At 34.4% G+C, this 23,264-nt stretch overlaps 1 protein-coding gene and 1 non-coding gene across 2 annotated transcripts in view; one reads left to right on the top strand and one right to left on the bottom strand.

Moving 5' to 3' along the window:
- Positions 1 to 211: 211 nt before the first annotated feature.
- The window catches only part of LOC129227937 (midasin-like), a 260,168-nt gene continuing 237,115 nt past the window's right edge, over positions 212 to 23,264 (bottom strand). The window contains exons 22-23 of the mRNA XM_054862559.1: positions 274 to 535; positions 212 to 231 (exon numbers count right to left, since the gene is read on the bottom strand). Of these exons, the coding sequence (XP_054718534.1) occupies positions 212 to 231; positions 274 to 535 (282 nt within the window). The remainder of the gene's footprint in view (positions 232 to 273; positions 536 to 23,264) is intronic.
- Positions 11,948 to 12,020, top strand: Trnaa-agc (transfer RNA alanine (anticodon AGC)). The gene has a single exon. It is a non-coding gene; the product is annotated as a tRNA-Ala (tRNA).

The following is a 23,264-nucleotide window of genomic DNA, read 5'->3' as shown; positions in this document are numbered from 1 at the left end:
AGAAATGATTTTTTAAAATCAGTATTTTATTATTTTAAAATATACTGCACATAAATTTTTTTATTCTATATCATATTTGAAATTTGTTAAGTATCATTGTTTTTGTTCTTTATACTGTTGACGATTCATCACAGTCTATCACATTAGTTAAATCTGCAGCTGTGCCTCCCCCCCCCCCCCCGCCGCAAAATGATGCTACGATTTTGAATTTTCAAAAGTTGGCAGCTCTGACTATAAGTATCAGACAAAAAAAAAAAAAAAAAACATAATTACCTTCTCCTTGTTGGATCTCGAAATGTTCTATAATTTCAACTAAACTCTTGAGGCGCTTCAGCGTGTTGAGGCAATACTTGGTTCGGTCATGGGTGACATCCGACTGATGCTCCACATTGGTAAGATGGAAAATCAGAGTGAGCAATTGCTTGAGAAGATTGCGAATGTTCTTGTCTGCAGAGGACATACCCTTCCAAATTGCCTCCTGGGTCAAAGGTTCCAAACTTTCGCAGAGTCTTTCGATCTTTCGACTCAAGTCGGACTGGAATTAAAAAAAATAACTTGAATTCGTTTCTGATAAATTAAGCTTTTCACAATCAAAAGTTGCAGTCAGGTGTTTCACTGTTTGTTAAAAAAAAAAAGAAAAAAAAAAACAAGTTATTAGTTCTATCTATACATACTTGCCAACCTTCGAAGAAAAAAAAAACACTTGCCAACCTTCAAAGGAAAAAAAAACAGGAGATTCCACTAGAGGACTACAGATGATTCACCAGTGACATATCTTCACAACAGAATTATTAAATTATGCTTTTAAATAGCATAAATATTAAATTTAAAATGAAATAGGGATTTTTTGCAAATGTAAGATAATTGGTAACAGCAACAAAAACATACTGCAAAGGAAAACCCAAATAATAAGGAGAATTTACTTAAAGTTTCGTACATTCCCAGTCCCTACCAAAAAAGTAGCTACAAAAATTTAATTACTAAAATCAGAAGAAAAAAAAATCAACATATAATGAAAATAAAATATAAAATAAGTAGGTATAGAGTAGCACATGTTAAAAAAACTTCAAACTTTCAAAATAATTGAAATATTTTCAAGATGCAAAAGGATTGAAATCTACTGCAATTTTCGGCATAGCACGTGCTTTGTTGAATATGCAAAGTGGAAAGCTTCCCCCCCCCCCAAAAAAAAACTGAATGAGTTATTAAGTGGAAAAATTCTTATTCCATTGACATTGGTAGATGATTAGAACGGGGCGCCATCTATTGAGAAGAAAGTTTAACCTTTTTAATGATTGACTGAAAAACTGCAAAAACGGGAGAAAATCGTAAAAAACGGGAAATCGGGAGATGGAAGCAAAATATGGGAGTTTCCCGTTAAAAACAGTAGAGTTGGCAAGTATGTCTATATATCATCTTAGCTTTTCAGATTTTTTTTCAAAAAGCTTAATATCAGACGAGTTTTGATGATGTTAGGGAGGGAGAGGAGGGGGTTTCAAAACATTCCTCCTGAAATTTTACGAAATTAAATCCCTAAACCGCAATTTCAGAATACCTCTACCTTCGAAAAAGGAAAAAAAAAAGATTCGGAGATGTCTTTGGTTAAATCTCTACGTTGTTTTAAATAAATACTATGTGGCACCCCCTTCCCCGCTGGTGCAAATCAACGTAGTAAGAAATCAGGTAAAAAAAGCAATTGCCTCCGCCTTGAACAATTTTTGGATCTGTCTGCGGGTGTACTCCCAAGGATTCCGAGGACCACAGTTTAGAAAGCCCTGCATTACAGGAACTGACCCCCCCCCCCCTTTAAGTCACTAAACAAGGTAACCTAAAATAACAATTTTTTTCTTCTCTTTTTTGCATTTAAATTTAGAAAAGGCTTTGGTGAACGTTCCCCAAACTCCTAGATAGTTTAAACTTGGGCTTTAGGAGAACTTTCAAAAAATGTAAGAGGAGAACCCCCAAACTAATCCATTCTTTGTCTCCCATTTTCTAAAGTAGCGTTCCCCCTTAGGTCACTCATAGCCTAAAGTAGCGTTTTGAATACTTCAGCCTTGAAAAACTTTCGGAAGAGAAATCTCGAATCAGTGCCCCTAAGTTCATGCAGATGTCTTCAATTTCAGTTTTTAAGGCTCCAGTTACTAATATTTTCTTGAAACAATCCCCCCCCCCCGCCCTACATCACCAAAGACAGCCTAAAACAGGGGTGGCGACAGGAACTGTGAAAAAAATTTCCCTGATTAAGTTCACCGAATTTCCTTGATTTAAGTTACCAAAGTTAAGAGTTTCCTTTCTTTGCCTACTTGAAATACATTCAGATAAAATGCATTATTTAAAACGTTCTAAGCTGTTAATTAAAAATATATTTTAAAAAGATGCTGCTTTTTTATTAAAATAGTAATTTTAAGGGAAAAAAAATATCAATTGGACTTGACTGATGCAGCAACAGAGAAAAAAAAAAAAAAAAAAAAGTTGATTTTGATTTAACATTCTATTTCAGTAATATATAAAAATGTGAAGAAGTACTAATCTTGAAACTTTATATTAAAATTAATCTAAGAAAGTAAAATCTAAAGATTTCTTCTTAAAATCGTGATTATAGTACGTAGTTCAAGACAATGAGCTATGGCAGATCTAAGACATTAATGATGACTTCTTCTTTGTCTGCAGGGTTGTTTATTTTATGCATCATGGAACGAGTGAAAGGAGAATTCAAGCTATGTAAAATAAACAACCCTACAGACACAGAAGCAGTCTTTGTTTGTGAATCTTGATTTACAAATTAAGGTTCAATATTTCGACGCTGAGAAGAAAAGATCAGAAATATGCGGCTGTGTACAGTTCGCACTTTATTAATTTTACCTTTTTTTAACAGAAAATCGGCGGGTAGTGCGTATGGAATCAAAGTACTTAATTTTGCAGAACAAAAAAAAAAATTTTTTTTTTCTTCATTTATGCAATTTTTCCTAAATTTGTGTTATTTTTTCAAAATTCCCTGACTTTTCCCTGATTTCCAGGTTCTGTCTTCCCCCCCTGTAAAAATTGGACTTTTATTTCGGAAAAGAGTCCGTCGAAAATAGCCTAAAATATCATTTAAATACTTCAGCACAGGCGAAACTTTCGGGGAAGAACCCCTGAACTCCTTTTCTTTAGTTCACTAAATATGATTTGAATTTGCATTTTTTTAACTCCAAGTATGGATATTTTTTGAGGAGCTGAATCCCCCCCCCCCCAACTCGTATTTGAAAGTAACGCGCTACAAGTCAGTCATTTACACTGTTGCTTTTAATAAACTGTCAAACAATGATAAATTAAACTAAAAAGTATTTTGGGAGGGGGGGGGGGGGTGGCGGAGTAATGCTTGAAATATACTGGTTTTGTACTCCTTACAAACGTCGATTTTAATTTTACCTACATGTATAAAGTAAATTAATAAATAACTGAAGTTTCAAAAGTCATTTTTAAGTCTTTACAGCTTGTTATTAGCACAAAGTTAATGCTTTCAATTTTACCAATTGAAAATAAACCCTTTCGGCGGGGGGGGGGGGGGGAATCAATTTTTTCCCAAATTGTTTTGTTTTTTCCCCAACCATTCCTATTTCTATCTGCAAAAATAACACTTCATTATTTTTTAAAATTATCTGAAACATTAACCAATTAACACAATTTCAACCTTTTTTTTTTCATTTTAACTATTTGAAAAGAGAAAAATGTGCGCAAAACACCAAAATCGAAAATTTTCACTTTTTAATCCGCAACCATAACCGATGAACGCCGAAATCCTTCCATTTTCTAATCTGCCAACAATTACCAAGTAAACAACTTTCAACAAGCTTTTCTAATAGTTCGCAGAAGAATAAAACTCCAAAAAATACCTCCCATATTTCCAGTGAGATATCAAAACTACAATTCAAGTCAAAAAATTCCCAAACATATTTTTTTCAAAAGTTGCCTCTAAGAAGTTTTAAGTTCTTGCCAACCGCAATCGATTTTCGAAGTTTGGCAAAGCGATGTACACGCGCCATACCATGCATTCCATTAAAGTATTGCTTTTCCGCGAAATTAATATTTCAAACGCACGCCTCTGAGAAGGAAAAAGGAATTAAAACATTCTTAAAAACAAACTTTGGAGTTTTGGAGAGATAAAAAACGTTTTGCGCTCGTAACCAAATTCAACGCTGCTTGGAAAAAACTTGGAAAGGAAGCGAGAGTAAAATATATTGAACATTTACGTATGCTTGAATTCTTTTCAGTATAATAAGATGCTATTTTTAGCGTCACAGATGGTTATACTAGCAATAATTTATTCTGCTATTTAGGACAATTTATAAAGCCAGGGCGGATTCAGGGGGACGGTCAGGGGGGTCATGCCCTCCCCCCAACAGTTGCATATATTGTGTTCAAACAATTAATGAAAAAAAAAAGAAGATAGTAGTAATATTTTTAATTTATGATGAAATTTAAAAGTAAATATTTGATTATTAAAATCACATTAGCTCCAAGATAATTTGGTATAAAAAGCGGCAGATTTTATAAACCGGTACACGTACGGGCTTAAAAACAAAATATTTTACAGTTTTCACTAACTATAAAAAATGAATTATTACATTTTTATTGTATTTGTCTCAAAATACAGCTGACGTTCTAACGAAACATGAGGTGCATTTTTTCTTTTATTTTTAAACTTACACACGGGTTTAAATATTTTCGTGTTTGATTAATGGAATTTGAAAGTAAAGATTCGACATCGCTAGAAAGTTGTAACAACCAACATTACCATCGTCTGTGGATAAGTACATACTATGACATTTGTAATGATTCTGTTCTTCCAGATTTGATTCTAAAAAGCGGTTAAATTTTCTAATCCAGTGATTTTTTTAGCGGCGGTTACTGTACTACATCTTTTCATTGTTGCTTATGAAATTAATTATAACGTTCGCGCCTCATTAAGTGCTTTACTCCTGGCCGATTTAGTGCTTTTATTGACACCGAAGCAGTTTCAGAAATTTTTCACACCCAAAACCGTAGGTCCGTTCGTAGGGGAGAGGGATCATTCCTCAGTATGCCACCCCGTCTAAAACAGTAGTCTGTCTGTATCCGCCCCTGCATAGGGCATGATTTGACAGAGATGATTCTCAGGAACGCCACGAACTACACATTTTGGAAAAGGGGGGGGGGGATTCTCGATTTACCGAACGTAATTTCAATTTTACGGAATGAAAAAACACGACATTCTTAAAAAACAGCTTAAAAAATTAAAAAGAATATCAATGTTGCCCTTTGCCTCCAAATTTGCCGACACGTCAGCAAAATTTGCAGGGTAAGGGAAACCCATCATGGCGCCTCTAGTGATTCTGGGTAAAATAAAACTTCTTAAGCATCAATACAAATCTTTCAGAACTTGTTATGGGTTATCTACAAATGATGTCATACTATTTTTAATCATATTGGCTGCCCCACCCTCTGTCACATTGTGTCACACCTCACCTTACCCCCCTCCCCTTGTCACAAGTCACGGCCTTCGCTCATTACATAAACATATTGTTTCACAAAAAAAAAAAAAAGCGGGATACCACGCTTTTTGCTGACTTCCCACTCCCTTGTTACAATTTCAAGACCCTCCCCCCTCTCACTTCAAAACGTGACATTATTTGTGGACGAGTTTAGATTGTGTTACTTTATCTGCCACCGAGTGTAATGATAAATGAATCACCTTTGAGCGAAAATCGCAATCTTCTACTAATGCCAAATAAATAAGTTTAGAAATACAGCTCAGAAATATATTTTTCACGTACGTGTGTATAACCTATAACCGTACCCCACTGAGCTCTTCTACAATAGTTGCTTTTAGTAGCTTGTACTAAGAAAAATAGTCTCCAAAATATTTGCCACCTTGACAGATGTAGAAAACAGTTTCTGTTTCTAAAATAGTTTTCCATTTTTTTAAAAATACCATTCGGGTCATAAAAATGTAATGCCAATGCCACTTCGATAGACATTTCTTAGCTGCGTGGTACGTAAATGGGACACAGGGGCAGCCGGATGGGAGGTCTCTGTGACCTTCCAAAAAATTCCTTATTTTATCATTCGGCGGAATTTGAAGTTCCATTCGTGAAATTGAGAATTTTTGCCATCCCAAATATTTTAGTTCGGTGCGCCCAAGAATGAACGCCCAGTGAGGAGAAAAATCCTTTACATAGACTTTTTTTTTTCTCTAGCTCTTTTAAATGAACACTAAAGAAACAAGTACTGCCATAATCACCTTCCTCAAAATAGTAGTTTTAGTAGTCTTTTTAATTGCCAGCGGCAGTCCTACCTTATGCACATTAAAATCTTTATTAAAATTCAAACAATATATCATTTTCTTTATCGATCGTCCGTCTGCTGCAGAAAATAAATATTTAGGCACGAAAGAATCAAGAGGGGAAATTGAAAATCTTTTGTTGCCGGGGAAAGCTTCAGAATGTGAACTAAAATCAATTACAAGAATTTTATTTGTAAACACGGGATATTAAAATTTATTTTTTATCATTGCGTCGCAGTATTTTAATAGCATGTAATTTTGTTCAATTTTGTTCACATTACGAAAACGTGAAAGTATTTTGTGCGAGATTAGTTTAAAAACAATATAAACAAAATGAAACGAAATAAAAAGGAGTAAAAAAATATCAGGCACGATTCCTATCTGGTAATGTTTTACTATGTAGTAGCAGATGCAGTCTATTCTAGTCCAAAAAAAGAAAAAAAAAAAAAAAAAAAACACGCCGAAGATTAAAAGCACATGAAAGTACAGGCAATTTTCAAAAAATGATACTCATACTGCAGCAACTTAAAAATTATTTTTGTAACTATAAAATGATTAAGTTCTCGTTAAAAAGAGCGAAAATTCTCTCTTTTTTTTTGAAGGCAAAAATTTAAAGATAAAAACAAAAAATGTTTCGATACAAGTTTTATTGTAAAATACAATTCTTTCTTCGTTTACAGTTATTTCAAAATTCATTTCCAATTCGTTCATTTTGAAAAAGCTCAGTCAACTATTTCACTTTGTCCTACATTCTTCTACTTGCAAGGCTCGATTTAGAAATTTTAAGACAACAGACCAGAAACATCAGTCCCCTTTAAATAGACTTGCCAGATTTCTGAAATGTGTGACAGTGACACCGGCGACTTGTATATCAATTGAAGCGCGAAGGTGCTCGAGCACCCCACAAAATGTTTGTTAATATATATAAATATATATATATATATATACACACACACACACACACAGTGCCGGCTCTAGTAGTTTTGCCGCTCAAGGCGAGGATGACAAGTGCCCCCTCCCCCTCTATTTATCTTTCTGAAGTAAGTCATTCAAATACAAATCGGTAATAAACAAAGAAATAAAATCCTGACGTATCCTAGCCCTAACACTGTTTTTTGGGACCAAATACTCCAGATAGACTGGTACATTAAAAGTAATCCTTTAACTTGAAACTGTTGCTTTTCTCCCATTTGAAATTTAAAACTAAATAAATAAAAACCTAACATTTTTTAAAACAATGGCGGGAAGGGTTTGGGATCTCTAAACAAGTCGCAATCAGTGGCGTAGGATTTTGTAAAACAAGTGGGACCTGGCGGGGCTCATAGTAGGAAGTGTCTGGGATCCAAGTGGCAGAAGCAATGGCGAAAGAAGAAAATAATTTTAGGGGGGGGGGGAGGGGCACTTAACAAGATTCTCTCATTTGAAATGGATGTCAATCATCCCATCTCTCTCTTTCTCTCTCTTTCCCAGAATTTTTTTCAATCATGTCTATGGAGAGAATGAGGTGATAAAACTTCTGATTTTGAAAAGGGGTCAGTCAGTATTCGAAGACGGAGCACGTATAAATAGAGGGCTACGCGGGGGTTTTCCCCGGGAATTTTTTTTTTGAAATTCTAGTTCTAGACGCGGAGTTTTAGACGATCTTTGGTAATGTTAAAGGGAGAAAAGGTTTGAGTACCCTCCCCGGAAAATTTTCGGAATTGATGTCTTTAAAACGCGATTACTTAAAATATTTGTGGCCAATAGGCAAATGATATGACTCAGAGATTGTACTTGATTGATTTTTCAATTTGGTTTATATCTCCCTCAGCACATGCCGAAATTGAAGTTCCAAAAACGCAATTGTAGACAATCTTCAGTGATGTCAGGGGAAAAGGAGATACCAGGGCTCTCTACTGGAAACTTATCGAAATTGATGTCCTAGAGAGCGTTGTTCAATAATGGTACCGGAAGAGGTTCCGAGATTCCTTCCGCCTAAATTTTTCGAAATTGTAGTACTAAAAATTCAATTTTCATCGTCCTTTTGGTGATATTAGAGAGATGAGTTTCAGGGGTCGTTAGATGACTTTCTTATTTTCTGAGAATCAGAGCCCGACTATCTAAAAGTGAGGCCCAAGGCCCACAGTAATTTTGAGGCCCCCTGAAGGTTATTATTTTAAAAATGTGTGTATTTTTCGTATAGTTTTAATGCTATGCATAATTCTTTAAGTAATTTGGGGCCCCTTAGGAAGAAGGGCCCCAGGCTCAGGCCTGTGCGGTAATCAGGCCCTGCTGAGAACTAGAGAAAGGGGAATGAATGAAAGAGGAGGGCGAAAAACCAGTGCGCATGAAATTTGTTTCAATGAAATGTTTGATATTATATTTTTCAGATACATTTGATTAAAAGTGCTTGATGGAAACTATAAAACATTGCTGATACTTTTTTCTACAATCATAAGTGAAAAGGAACACTTTTAATTGTAAAAATGTATACGAAAAAGTGTTTCCCAGAATCTCACAAACATTTTGTGAGATATTATGGCATTAAATGGATCTCTCTACTTGAAATAACTATCTGATTTTCTTAATTTAGGTCTCATTAGAAAGAGCCCACGAAAAATACCCATCAAGTTGATTTACTTCCTTCGAATTAAAAAAAAAAAAAAATTGTTTGCCAATGAACTCAGTTTAAATTAACGTGAATAAAATCATTTTGGATTTGTTGCCATTTTTTTCTAGACTGAACAAATAAAATTCTTGCTTTTGCTTTGAGGTGAAAAATTCCCCTTTTGCATACTTTTGGCTCTTTTTTTGTACTGTCAGCAGAAGGTAATCAAAAGTCTTACTCGCATTAATGGGAGGGTTGCGTTTAATTATTCAGGATTTAAAGATTTACCATTAACAAAATTTAAGAATCTTTTCTTTTGACGAGAAATTTTACAGTATATTTTATCTTCTATTATTTAAGCCCAACTGTTGAGCACGCGTCACTTGACATAACTTTTATTTTTGAGGTAGACCGCGCAAAGCCTGGCAACGCAGCTAGTAGATAAATAAATCAAGTAATTTGCCGCCCTTAAAATTAAAGTGAGTTTCTAGTTAAATTCCAAATTGGTTTTTAAATATCTAAGCACTGGCACACACTTTAAGCTATCTTTTTTAAGATTAAAGTAGCGCATCTTGTTGTACTGAAACATGTATTAATATTCTCCAAAGACTTTTAAATCACACAATTTGCCGCCCCTCAAATTAAACTGAATTTATATTCGAATTCTGAACTAGGTTTTGCATATTCAAACACTGGTACAAACTCTTATTTTTTTTAATATTAAAGCTGTGTATCTTATAGCACTAAAACAGATATTAAAATTAATTTTTTTTTTTTTTTCAATTTCGAAATTTGCCGCCCTAGGCGGCCGTCTAGGTCGCCTACCCTAGAGCCGGGCGTATATATATATATATTAAATTTTATATCTCAATTCAAAGAAAAGAAAGGGAACAATCTAAAGTTGAGAGATTATGAAATTCTGATAATCCATTATCCCAATTAACCCTAAAGCTCGAAAGTGTTATTATTGTCACTATAATTAAAAAATTGATAATATTATTATTAAGAGAAAACACATTTTTCTCGGGTTCGTTCTTTATTTCATTGAAATAAAAATTTCTAATCTTATTTTTAAAAACAAAGAGATACCAAAAATAGTGTTAAAAATATTTAAAATTCGCTCAGGAATAGCGTGAGAGTTTAGTTATTTAAAAGTAGAATAAATAATGCAGAATACAATGAATAATGCATCAATATTATAATGAATGTAATCTCATAAATAATTCATTTAGTTGTACTTAATAAGTCTTCAAATCGCATTCATTCAAACTTGCTTAAAATGAAGATTGCATATCGTAACACATTTTCGAACAGCAAATTTTAATTAACATTTTCCGTAATATTATCTTTAGGTGCTTTGGGAAATAGCTTCTCGGAAACAATAGCTCTTATTCACGGGCATGAAATCTGAATATTTAATGTCTCTCGAATGATGGTTTGACTGTTTTTAAACTGGAACAAAACAAATGAAGGTAAGTAAAAAAGCGCAGGGCAACAAATTCACAAAATTAAAGATTATCACAAAAGACACCAAGTCAAGACTTCGTATGGAAACAACATATTTTGAAAAAAAAAAAAAAAAAAAAACTGCATGGACATGATAACTTTTAGCAACTGTTGCCCTTCAGTCACATAAACAAAGAAAATAAGTTCAAGACGGAACAATAAACGGGGGGGGGGGGGGGGGGGGGACAGTCTTCAAACTACAAAACAAAATTTCGTCAATGTCGTGGACACAAGAACCTGAGAAATAATGACTATTGAAAGAACACAGATTTTTATTTATTTTTTTATTTTTTTTAAGTGATTACTAAAAGTTTTAGAACTGACTGAACAGAATGAATCATCATCGGAACCAAATTTGGGATTCGCAACTGCAGAGCTCGAATACGCTACCTTTCGGTGATTCACAATACTGAAAAAGGTAAAACATTCCATTCCACGTGTTTTCTTTTGGGTAAATTACAGGCTTCAGACAGTTTGTGGTGTAATGTAATTTCAGAAGAAAAATAAAGCTTCCTACAAACACGATGAAAAGTCACTGTCATTCACAAAGTGTCAAAGCAAGTTATAAGTTTCGGCATTTTTTTGTTTTACCTTTTTCATCCGCCATTAGACAGTGGCAGCAGCGCCCCCTATAGTTTATTGGAATTGCGAGTAGCAGGTCCCTTTACCTTGTGATCAGTATTTGTTGGAACTGGAATTAGAGAATTTCAGCTGTAAAATATTATTCTCGATGTTTAGTGTTCTTGTTGAACTATTTATGTTGTTTAGGCAAGTTAACCTTTTTCTAATACATTAACTTTTTGTGGCAACGATGAGTTTTCAATGCATAAAATTGCCCGTGTTGTGGCGGTCAGGGCTTGTTTTTCTTGACCAGCGCATGTAACTTTAACAAAATGTTTAACCAGTTTTTACTTAATATCGTTCTTGTTTTAACCTTGAGCTGTCTCTCAGAATGTTGAAGTGAGAATTTTGGACATTGGTTAAATGTCCCTCCCGTACCCGCAACATAAAGTTAAATATCTTTAGATTTAACAGAATTTCTCTAAATATGCTATGCACTCAAACCAGAATCGATTATCAAAAATCAATGAAGACCCCCTAACGATAGAGGAACAATGTTTGAACAAACAAGCAACGAAAATATCGAATATTATCAAAAAGCACATCAATAAGTGTAAAGGAATTTCATAAGACTCCTGAATTTAAGTTAATTTTATGAAATTGGAAAATGTCGGCGAAATAATTTGCAACTCCAATAAACTATAGGGGGATGTTGCAGCCACTGTCTAATGGCGGATGAAAAAGGTAAAACAAACAAATGCCGTAACTCATAACGTGTCGTTCCTATCCATGAAAAATGCATAATGAATACCAGTGAGGGAGAACAAAGATGGCGGACACATTCAGTTAGATTTCCAGCGTTCAAAGAAGTAATCACTCCATTCTACGCGTATCACTGGAGTAGACACACCTGAGCTTGAGGCGCCAAAAACGACCTAATTTTATTACATCTGCGGAATTAGTTTACACAATCGAATTGATCAGTCGCAGGGGGCGTAGCTCAGATGGTAGAGCGCTCGCTTAGCATGCGAGAGGTACCGGGATCGATACCCGGCGCCTCCACTTTTTATATTTCAAACTGAATCACTACATAACATCTTACTAAAGTACAATTTCATAGCTGAATTTTGAAGTGCTATCCTTGTCGAATTAATCTTACTGATGGATAATAAAGTCTTGGAAAAACACCCGGGATAATTCATGCAGAATATTACATTCTAGAAAAATTTATTGAATCATAAGCAAGAACTTGATGAATATATATATTGGTTATTGCACTATTTAAATGTGCTCACTGCACTTGGGGGTTGGTGTGGGGGTACTAAAATAGTTCGCAGCATTTTATATGAGAACAGACTACTAACACATTTACCTCGTTGAGAAAAAGTAAAGTTTTCTTATGCACTAAATTTACTGGCGTAAAAATCTTTTAAAAACTTATTGAAAGTTTGCAGTTTTAAAATTCTGAAAATGAAATAGCACTTTAATGTCGATTTCCTCCAACGAAAGCCTCAGCATTTAAAGTTCCTAATTTAAAAAAAAAAAAAAAAGATCGTTTGCACACGTTTTGACAAAATAAAAAGAGATTATCTTGCTACAAAACATTCCAAAATAAAAATCGGCTGTTCTTACAAAGAAGTTTGAAGCAAAACGCAGTTTTCGTATTAGCACAAGCGTTCCATTGTTTCCAGCTCTAAGAATGTTTTTTTCCCCTAAAAGTTCTATTCACATGAACAAACAAAATCATAATCAAAACAAAAGAACTCTTCTGCCTCCCAAAAAATCGAAAACAAAGAAAAATGGGTTTGTTTAAATAATGTCAAACGAAAAGAAATCTACTGTTGTTTAAGTTTCTAATTTAATTTAGGTTTCGTCAATACATTTGAAGGATAATTAAATCAGGAAATGGAAAATACTTAAGACATTTAATTTAGGAAGAAATAAAAAGAGCCCTAAAAAGGTAAAAGCAGAGTCAAGTTACAAAATCGAATTATGTGCATTACTGAGTCCTTCAGACTGATGCTTTAAAATACTTTGAAGAAAACCACGAATCCAATTTAGATTTTCAGTGAAACATGTCTATAACAATATTGTTTATAATAATAACAACAGTATATAATAATATCTTCAAGCAAAAATTTCATTTAACAAGTGCATTTTCACCCGACCTATAGCGATAATTACTCTTCTAATGCAGTACCAAATTACGGTACAGTTGGAAAAGTGAAGCGGCGCACCCCAAATTGCCAGCCTAGCTGGCGACCCCACGACAACCATAAGAACAACCAGCAGATTACAATAATTTATGTCTCTTTAAAAAAAAACAGAAATTTGGAATATTTGTCAACCATAGCTACTTTTTTTAAAAAGGAACATTATTGAAAATACAGTAAGAAAAAGCACACTGAACGAAAATATCTAAAAGGCGCCAGTTAATGGCGATGTTGATTTAACTTTCATTGCACAAAAAAGTGTTCCTAATACGGGTAGCAACGGAAATGTTTCTGTCTAGTACATATTATACGCTCTCAATTTTTAATTTTAATAATTATTACAGCTTAAAATTAAAATTTTTAAATGGCTAAATTACCCATTATTAAATCATTATTATTACACTTTTAGATACATAAACTTTACATTACTTTGACTAAGTTTGTCCTTTAAAAAAAACTCAATAGATTATATGCATTTGATATTGAGGGCCAGGCATAACTACCAATAACGATTTTTTTAAAGGTTCCACAAGCATCATTATTGACAAGTTTTATTGCAGTAATAAAAAAAGTTTTATCAATTAAGTCTCAAAACACACAATTGAATACTGTTAGTTTCTCTATCCATTGTGCCTCATTATAATATAATAATAAAAATTAACGAAAGAAAAACCAACAGGAGTTTGAAAAATTATAATATATACATACCAAAATCACGAAACTTATTAAAGAAAATTCGTATTTGTGCATGTTCGTGCATATGCTCATCACAGACAAATTTATAAAGCTTTGTCACACTTGTCGGCGATACAAAACATTTTTCAGTTCATTAGGTTTAGTTTGCCATAAAATCCAGGTTTTTCAACTTAGATGGAAAATAAATACCCAAATTTCTTAAACTTAATTTTTTTTGCTGTTATTTTACATAAAAATAATAAAGAACAGATATCACTGACGAGGTGGAGTAAAGTTTAGAACTACATGTAAAACCATTATAAATAACCATGATAATTAAAAATACGCAACAATTCTTTAAAAGAAACTTACTTCACTAAAACAAGCTACGAATTTGTGATGGTCAACTTATGGTCCAAACTTCGCTCTCCAAGAACTTTAATCATATTTGACTCCTCGATTTTAGCAAATATCATCGGGGTAACACATCGAATGTTCGGCTTATTATATTTTGGTAAAATCTTTTCAGGAATATGGCCTTTGCATAACGTCTAAATTACTTAAATTACATGTTGCAAAAAAAAAGTTTTTTCTATTTTTTTTTTCAGTGTGTACGAAGCCCTTTTAGTATTAGTTTCTATTTTTTAATTAATATTTAATAGGGACTTTTTGGGACATAAATTTTTGTTGTGGTTGCAGAAAAGACGCCAAACATTACATAAATACATAATCTTCCATGAATTTCAATCTATGTTGCATTTAAGTTCATTGTATTTAATCCTGCTTTCCCTAAAAACTATTAACATTTATTAAAATGGATACAGTGAAACCTGTGAATAACGATGCTGTCTATAACGATAACCAGTCTATAAAAATATTTTTTTCCCCCAGCAAAATGTCAGCATGAATTATCAAATTGTCTATAACGATAACCTGTCTGTTACGATTTTTTTTTTAAAGTCCCAACAGTATCGTTGTAGACAGGTTTTACTGTATGTAACTAATAATAAACTTTAAAAAAGAAGGGTGTATATTAAGCGTAACCTATGATCACTTTACTCCATCTTACTCAAGTTGTACTAAAATCTATATATGAGGCAGTGAGAAGCGAAGTGATGCAAGTGTAAAAAATTAAAAATTTGGAGAAAACCATTACACAAATGGTAGGTGAACCTCGCATCTATCTTGGGGTAAGAGATAGTACTAGTAGCCCTGGTAGGTGCTGCTACACAGCATGATTCAGAAAAACTTTTCAATGAAAGCCTACCTAGGACTTGATCTTGACACGCGTTTTTCTCAAAACTTGAAAACGTCCACTAACATCCCTTTGCAACTCACCGCTTCGTGTATAAAATAAAGTCCTGTTAGTTACACTATTTTGTAACTCAAGAACGGCTGAACCGATTTGGTTGAAAATTGGTGGGGAGCAAGGGCGCCCATATAGGGAGCAAGAAGGGGCGGGGGGCTCGAGCCCCCCCCCCCCCTTGAAATTAGAACTTTCTTGCTTTTAGTACTTTTTTTCTTTGCGAAAATGTAAAAACGTTTCTTCTCCAGCCATTTATGAATAAGTTATTAAAAATGTCAAATTTTAATGACTCTAATCTGTCCTGAAATCAGTTTCCACGGGGAAAATATTTGAGCCCCCCTTGCAACTTTGCATATGGGCGCCCATGGTGGGAGGTAGCTTAGAACCAGGAGACGGACAGAGGATACTTTTTATCCCGTTCGACAGCGTTCCCGAAATATTTGTAATTGCAAATTAAATGCTTAATTGTTTACTTCTATGAATTCCTAATAGATGGCGGGTAAGTTAACTCGATGGGCGTTGGCCGTCAGTGTCGATACCTACGCAATTGTGGGACTGTTGTGGCTAGCGAATTGATTTTTGAATGCGGTTTTTTTTTGTGTTTTTTTTTTTTTTTTTTTTTTTCAATATTCAGGTACATAATTTGATTTTGTAGGATTTTTCTATTGGCTTTTGTTTTCCTTATTTCTACAATGTTTGTTTTTGTTCTTATAGTTGGAGATAGTTACTTATTTAAGAAATTAATTTCATTTGTCGCATTATTCAATTGTGATCGTTCTTTATAACGTTTTTATTAGAGTATTGTTTACTTGGCGAAACATTTCAAATTGCAGAAAAAAAAAAAAAAACCACTTCAGTCGCTAAAGGGCAGGGTTATGGTAGCGTGGTTGCTTGGCGCGTTAAGCGATGAACTATACAGTTGAAGGATTATTTTGAATTTTAAAGCTAATGTTAATCTTTTTATCTGCTTCGGCGAATAGTTTTAAATTTCAAAGAGACTCCAATAGGTTTTTGAAAATGTGTGTACGCATTTCAGTTGAAGAAAATTCGCATCAGACGGGATAAAAGGGATCGCGTACTTTTTTTATTCAACGAACTTTCTTTAAATTCTTAGCACGGGCATCGCCGTGAGGGTACTGCTAGTATAGTGATATAAAAAGAGTCCAGATTAACTGCTAAGGAAGGAGTGTTTATCGCTTTCCACAGTCACAGTTCTAATCTGATAAAAATTCTAACAAACAAAATTTCACAGAGAAGTTTAAACAGGTGTCCAGATTTTAAACTTTCATTAGCATCCAAAACGACTTTTTACTAAATAAAATATTGCGAGATTGAAATCTTAAATTCTTAACTTAATTCCTAACTGTTAAAATCAAAATAAAAATTTTTACTCATTCCACCATTGATTTCAAAGATTTTCGATTCAAAGATTCGTTTTAATTCATGCATGACCACTTTACCCCATTTGACCCTATTTATTAACCAACTTCAAAAAAGGAGGTTATGATTTCGTATTGCGGCTTTTTATATGTGTTTTCGAATTATTCCAACACTACTATGGTCCCATTGTAATTTGGTCTGGATCTGATAAGGGGTCTCGGAGAAAACCAAGAAATTTCATACGTCATGGTCAAATGGTGTTGCTGTGATCGGTGTATTTTCACACCTAAGGTTTTGGCTTTCTCTTGAACGATATTTACTCGCGGCCACATGGATGATTAATTTTCTCAACGCTGCGCCCGCATGGTAATTTTTTTATTATAGGTGTTACTAATGTATTTATTACTGCGTAGCAAAGCAGTAAATTAAAATATATTTTGCTACTTTAATAGTTGAATCAATTTTATTAATATTTTATTTACTAATAAATAACTTTATTTAGGCACTAAAATATAAAGTTCTTTATTTAATATTTCAATTTTTAAATATATTTAGTGTTCAATTGAGGGGGAATTGAATACAGAACACCCCTCCCCCACGATTTAATTTATATTCTTTAATAATATACATTATAACTGTGTATGATTTCTGAAGTTTGACCAATATTCCGGATTTACTATTTCACGATGCCGCCAGTTCAATTTGAAATTAGGGTTATATTAATTAGCAGGCTTCAAAAAAAGACGGAGGTTCTGAACTCGTCGGATTTGTTTTTCTTTTGTACAATTATCCATATATACTCGAAGACACCTGTACCCAGGGGCGTGCACAGGGAGGGGGGGGAGGGACACCTGTTGGCCCAGGCCCCTGCCTGGAGGGGGCCCAATATTTTTGTAACTAACGGTGAAATATAACATAACATAAATTACAATTTACAATATTACAATTCTAAAACTTACAATTTTACAAATTTAAACTTAAAGCGATTTTTTTTAGTGACTCGTGCATTTGCTTTCGGAAAGCAAATTTTGATAAATTTGAACAAATGATGAAGACAATTTTTTTTTGTACATTAGTTACGCATTTGAAAAAGCCTTTCTTCACAGTCTTCCGAAGTCTCCGAGACGCTCGCCGTGTTATTTACACCACTAAAAAGCAAAAAATAAATTACTTTCAAATAAAAAAAACGCCTTCAAAAAATACTCAGGAACTAAAAAGCAAAAAATAACCGATTACACTTCCATTCTATTTCCTACCCAAACATAGAAATGAAATTTATTTTACAATTCCAGTACAAAAATCAACTAAACTAAACACCGAATTATAAAATAAACACTGATTTAAATTACTATACCGATGAATTATTTTAAAATACGATCTCTTAATTTTCAATAACCTTTTGAAGTCGGGGCCTCCTATAAACTACTACCTAACGTAACTGAGTAGGTTTAGTTTTAAAGACTAATTTCGCGTATAGTTAAATTAGTGTTTAATTCAGGATTCGGTGGGTTGTCAGTTACGTTATGTAGTTGTTTATAGGAGGTCCCGACCTCCCGACTTCAAAAGGTTATTAAAAATTAAGAGATCGTATATAATTAGTTAGGTATTTAAAATAATTCATCGTATAGTAATTTAAATCAGTGTTTATTTTATAATTCGGTGTTTAGTTTAGTTGATTTTCGTACTGGAATTGTAAAATAAATTTCATTTCTATGTTTGGATAGGAAATAGAATGTAAGTGTAATCAGTTATTTTTTGCTTTTTAATTCCTGGGTATTTTTTGAAGGCGGGTTTTTTTTTTTAAATTTAAAAGTAATTTATCAATTTCACAAATCATCAGGCATTATCACTTTGTACAATTTTCTTAGAGAAGAACGGATGCACATAAGGGAAAAAGATGCACTTAAATTGTGCGGGGGATACCGCAGTCGAACCCGGTTTATAGTGAAGTCAAAGGGATCAAAATTTCGTTATACACAGAAAATTGTGAAGGAGAATTCAAGCTATTCCGTTATAATCACAAATTCGCTATATACGGCTTCGCTATAAAAAACGAGCACGACAGTATATATTTTTCATTCCCCACATTTTTTTAGAAAGTATTTAGAAACGCTCATTGAAAACACACATGTTGTTGCTTTACTTTATTTTTCAACTGCTGCTTTTTCCCTTAATTAATAAAATATTCTTCTTTTTATTTATTTACTAGCTGCATTGCCCGGCTTTGCACGGTCTACCACGAAAATAAAAGTTATGTCAAGTGACGCATGTTCAACAATCGGGTTTCAATTAAAGAGAGAGAGAGAGAAAATACTGTAAAATATCCAGTCAAAATCATGAGGTTCCAATAGGTTTAAAAGTGCTTTTAAAGTTTTTCGTGGTGATTTTATTTATTTATTTATTTTTTTTTTTTTTTTGAAATTCGAAAGAAGTGAATGAAGTATATGGGTATTTTTCGCGGGCTTTCGAATGGCGTTAAAATCGAACTGATCGGGTAATTATTTCGGATAAAAAGAGTCATTTAATGCCATTTTTGGGCCCTAAAATTAAAATTCGAACGGTTCGGTTCTTTTTGGCGTTCGAAAACCCCCCGACGTTCCGTTCCTTCTCGGGTGCCCAAGTACACTGGCCTCAAAAAGTTAAGGTACAACCTGTTTTTTGCGTCTAATTCGCAAATGAATGAATGTAGAAACAAAAAATGTGGAGGATATGTGCATTGAATAGTTTTTTATCGAATCCGTCATAGAAATTTGTACATGTGTATTGCAAAAATGATTTATAGCAAAAAAAAAGAAAAGAATCTTTGCGAAAAAGTCCATTCTTGAAGAAAACATCATCACAGTGTTATGTTGTAAAATGTCATAAAAACAATGCACAAATGGGTTCTAATAAGGAATGTGTCCCCCCCCCCTAACTTAAATGCATTGGTGTCATCGATTTTCTATGTTGTTTATTAAGTTTTCGAACACTGGAATAGGAAGCGAAGACCAGACACTGAATAAAAGCCTTGTTCCAGCTCATGTAACGACCTTGGTGGAGGATTTAAAGCAGCAACCAGTCTGGCAAGATAGTCCCAAAGACATTCTATCGGATTCAGGTCCGGAGATCGAGCTGGCCATTCAGTTCGTTCCAAACCGTGACCCTCAATATACTCCTCAAAATCCAAGCTCGGTGAAGTCCTGCATTACCATCCATCAGAATGAAGTCATTACCAATAGCACCAGCATATTGGCGGACATATGGATCAAGGACCTCATTCCGATATCTCAGACCAGTCACAGTTCTTCCATAGAACACATGCAGGTCAGTGTGACCACCGAGTGAGATCCCTGCCCAAACCACGATTCCACCACCTCTCACTTCAATCCTTCTTCATCCCTCACACTTCATCCGTTACACTTCAACTGTGTCTTTCAACAGTGTTGGATTGATGGTATCTAGTGCGCTGTTCCCTCCAGATCAGTAGATGCTCAAATCTGGACTCGTCTGTGAACAGCGCAGTAGCCCATTGCTGCTGGGCCCAAGAAACATGTTCTCTTGCGCAGCATTAGCGGATCTTTCGATGCGTCCCGTTGAGGAAAAACACACAACTGGTCGTCTTGCATAGAGACCTGCATTGTGAAGACGATTTCACACCGTAGTAGCAGAGAATCTTCTTCCTGATGCTACAAAAGGGTCTGCAACAAGCTGCGTCACGTTGGTTGTTCTTCTCCTTCGGACCCAAAGAACTAGAAAACGGTCTTCTGCAGGTGTTGTAGCTCGTGGTCGGCCTGGAACAAGTCTTCTGGACACAGAACCTTCGGATTGGTATTGATTCCAAAGTCGCTGAACAACACTACGAGACACATTGAGGCATCTAGCAGCATCAGCCTGCGACAATCCCATTTCCATCCATCCAACTGTCCGCCGCCTTAACGAATCCGGTAAACGACGTCTCTGAGACATTTTCTAAACTCTATTGACTATTGTCACCGAAACTGCCAACAACAGTTGAAAATCAACACAACTTAAACACAAAAGTACGAAAGCTTGATATTTGCATATTTTTCTCTCACTCATAAAGATATGTTATTTACTGTAAAATAAAATTGGTAGCTATCGTTTTTTCATAAATGGTTTTCAAGTTTGTTATTATCATTCATGCAAACCTATGCATTTGATTGTTACTGCAACTTTTTTACATGGTGAGCATCAAAAAACATGTTGTACCTTAACTTTTTGAGGCCATGGTTCTACCCTGCCGAATTTGATCCAGATCGGACGAAAACTGTCGATAGGGAACATACATATATGTATACACACATATATGTAAATATATTCTTTGTTTTATTTATATAGATTTATTTTTTAAAAACGAACCCCCACGAAACTTGTTACACCCAGGCAAACAAATAAATTCTCAGTAAGAGCCAGAATAATTAGCATCGAAATGACTTAACGACGAATTAAATGTCGTCTGCTGAAACATCGTATCGTTCCACAAGAAAGGACAAGACAATAAAGAAGTTTTAAACTTTCATTATTTTTGAAAACGGAACTAATTAGTCGGGAAAAGGGAAACAAATGATTTAACGCTGTGATATCAAATTTACAGAATTTAATTAGGCACAGACCATCGGACCCGCTTGAAGAGCATTCAATAATGGAAAGAGAAATTCGGTGAAGAGAAAACGATTTCCCTCCCCCCACCCTCGAGAGAAGACCACTTAAGCAGAAGGCGTCGCCGCGTTAATCAAATTTGTTTTTGCATTTTCATTTGACGATAGGAGTCGCAGATGCGCTTTGGGTTGATTTTTAACCTTGGGGGAAATTACTTTCGATTTGCGATAGATCGAACCTTTTCATCCGATAGAAGTGATTCAAGAACGCTGTTGAAAAAAACGGTGACTAAGCTCATTTAAAACAAAGATCGTGTAGATAGTTAGGGAGAGAAAATTATAGACTAAAACATTAAATATTTAGAATCTGTAACAAAAATGTTTCAATTAAGTCTTTAATCTGGTTCATGTTTAAGGTTACCATACGTCCCCTTAAATGTTCTGTCTAAGCCAAATATTCAGAACCGGTGGTCAGGCAGCCAGGGGCGTGCACAGAAATTTTGGGGCTAGCCACAAACGACTTTTACAGGCCTTCCCCCTCCCTACTGTTTCCCCCTACGTTCCTACATTTTTCACACCCCTTATTTAAAAAATCTCGGTCCCCCTTCAGACTCGGGTCCGAACCAACACAACAGGTGTCCCTTCGCACCCCCCCCCCCTTCGTGCACGCCCCTACTGGCAGCGGTTCGCAGAAAAAAAAATGACCGGTCCTCAAAGATTTTGGCTCTTTCACGTTAAAGATATTTTTTGCACCCAAAATAAATAAATAAACGAAAAATAACAGTAATATATAAGAATATGCTATACGACATTTTTTTCATTAATTTTCGCAATTCTCCGATTTTTCAATAATGTTTATTTAACTCATGCTCATCACTTAATTCACAGTTAAAAAAATGAGTTGTCAAGAAAAGTTTTATTTATTTACAATGGGGTCGTTTCCGAAATTTTAAAAGTATTTTTTTCTGAAAGAGCATGCTTAAAAACATAGGATCTGACCATTTTTAAATAATTTATTTAAGTTTTTAAAAATTACTTAAATCGGAGCGCTTTCATTGTTTACACTTCTGTCGTGTGACATCACAAATGATGAAATGCCATTCAATGTTGCCATTCACAGAACAAAATATTTAATCCGCATCTTTACTCACGTGTATTGGCAACGATATGGTTGATAGCAAGCGTAGAGCGCAATTTTAATTCGCTGCTTGATTATCATAAAGTGGAAGCGTAGCAGAAAGATGCGCCGAATTGCATTATTTGTGACGTCATAAAGACCACGCCTTGTTTGAAAAATCGGACATTTTAAAAAATTAATTTAAAAAAAAAACTGTTGGGGAAAATCAAAGTATTTTCTGGGTCCATGTAATTTTTTTTCCTCATTCTATCCATTTCAATGACTAAAAGTAGTACTTTTGACTGAAGGAAACCACCCCATTACTTTGTAAAAACAAAACACATAATGGTGGCAAAACGTTTTCACAAGTTTTTAACGGTTTCGAATTTTGTTCCAAAAGCTTTTGTCGGTCCGCCAGCGAAAAAAGATAGATAAACGCTGGTCTAGAAGAGGAAAAAAAATAAATGATTACCTTACTCATGCTTAACGAACTAAGCTTGAAAACTTGCAGAAAATCTCATATTTCACAACCTCGGTGTTGAAAAGTAAAAGAAAATTAAACAACGCTACAAAAGCACAAATTTGCAAAAAAAAAAAAAAAAAAAACTGCATAAATACGGCTATTTAATTTACTTTCACCAAGAAGGTATTTATTTATATTTCTTGTTGGCTTGTTATACTACTACAGATCTTTTTGACGAAACTTGCATGGGCGTTTTCAAAAGATTGGCTATTCAAACAACTGATGCTAAGGAAGCAACATGATGAGGGAGTCAGTTTCAAGTCAAATGAAGGAGAGATTTTGTACCTCCAAATGGCAACACATTAATCACCTTTTTTTTCTTCTGGCTGCGAAGTAAAACGTATTGCTTCCTGACTTTTATAGACCATATGTTTCTAGAAACACCGATACCCTCATAAATTAGGGCTTAAAGTTAATGACATCTTTAGGACTTTGCTGAAGCTGATAAATTGCTAAAACTCCTCCTGTCAACTGATTGATTACTGCAGCTATTT

Source organism: Uloborus diversus, chromosome 8 (genome assembly GCF_026930045.1).
Source record: "Uloborus diversus isolate 005 chromosome 8, Udiv.v.3.1, whole genome shotgun sequence".
NCBI classification, from domain to species: domain Eukaryota; kingdom Metazoa; phylum Arthropoda; class Arachnida; order Araneae; family Uloboridae; genus Uloborus; species Uloborus diversus.
The sequence above is the reverse complement of the archived record's forward strand: the minus strand, read 5'-3'. Positions and strand labels throughout refer to the sequence as shown.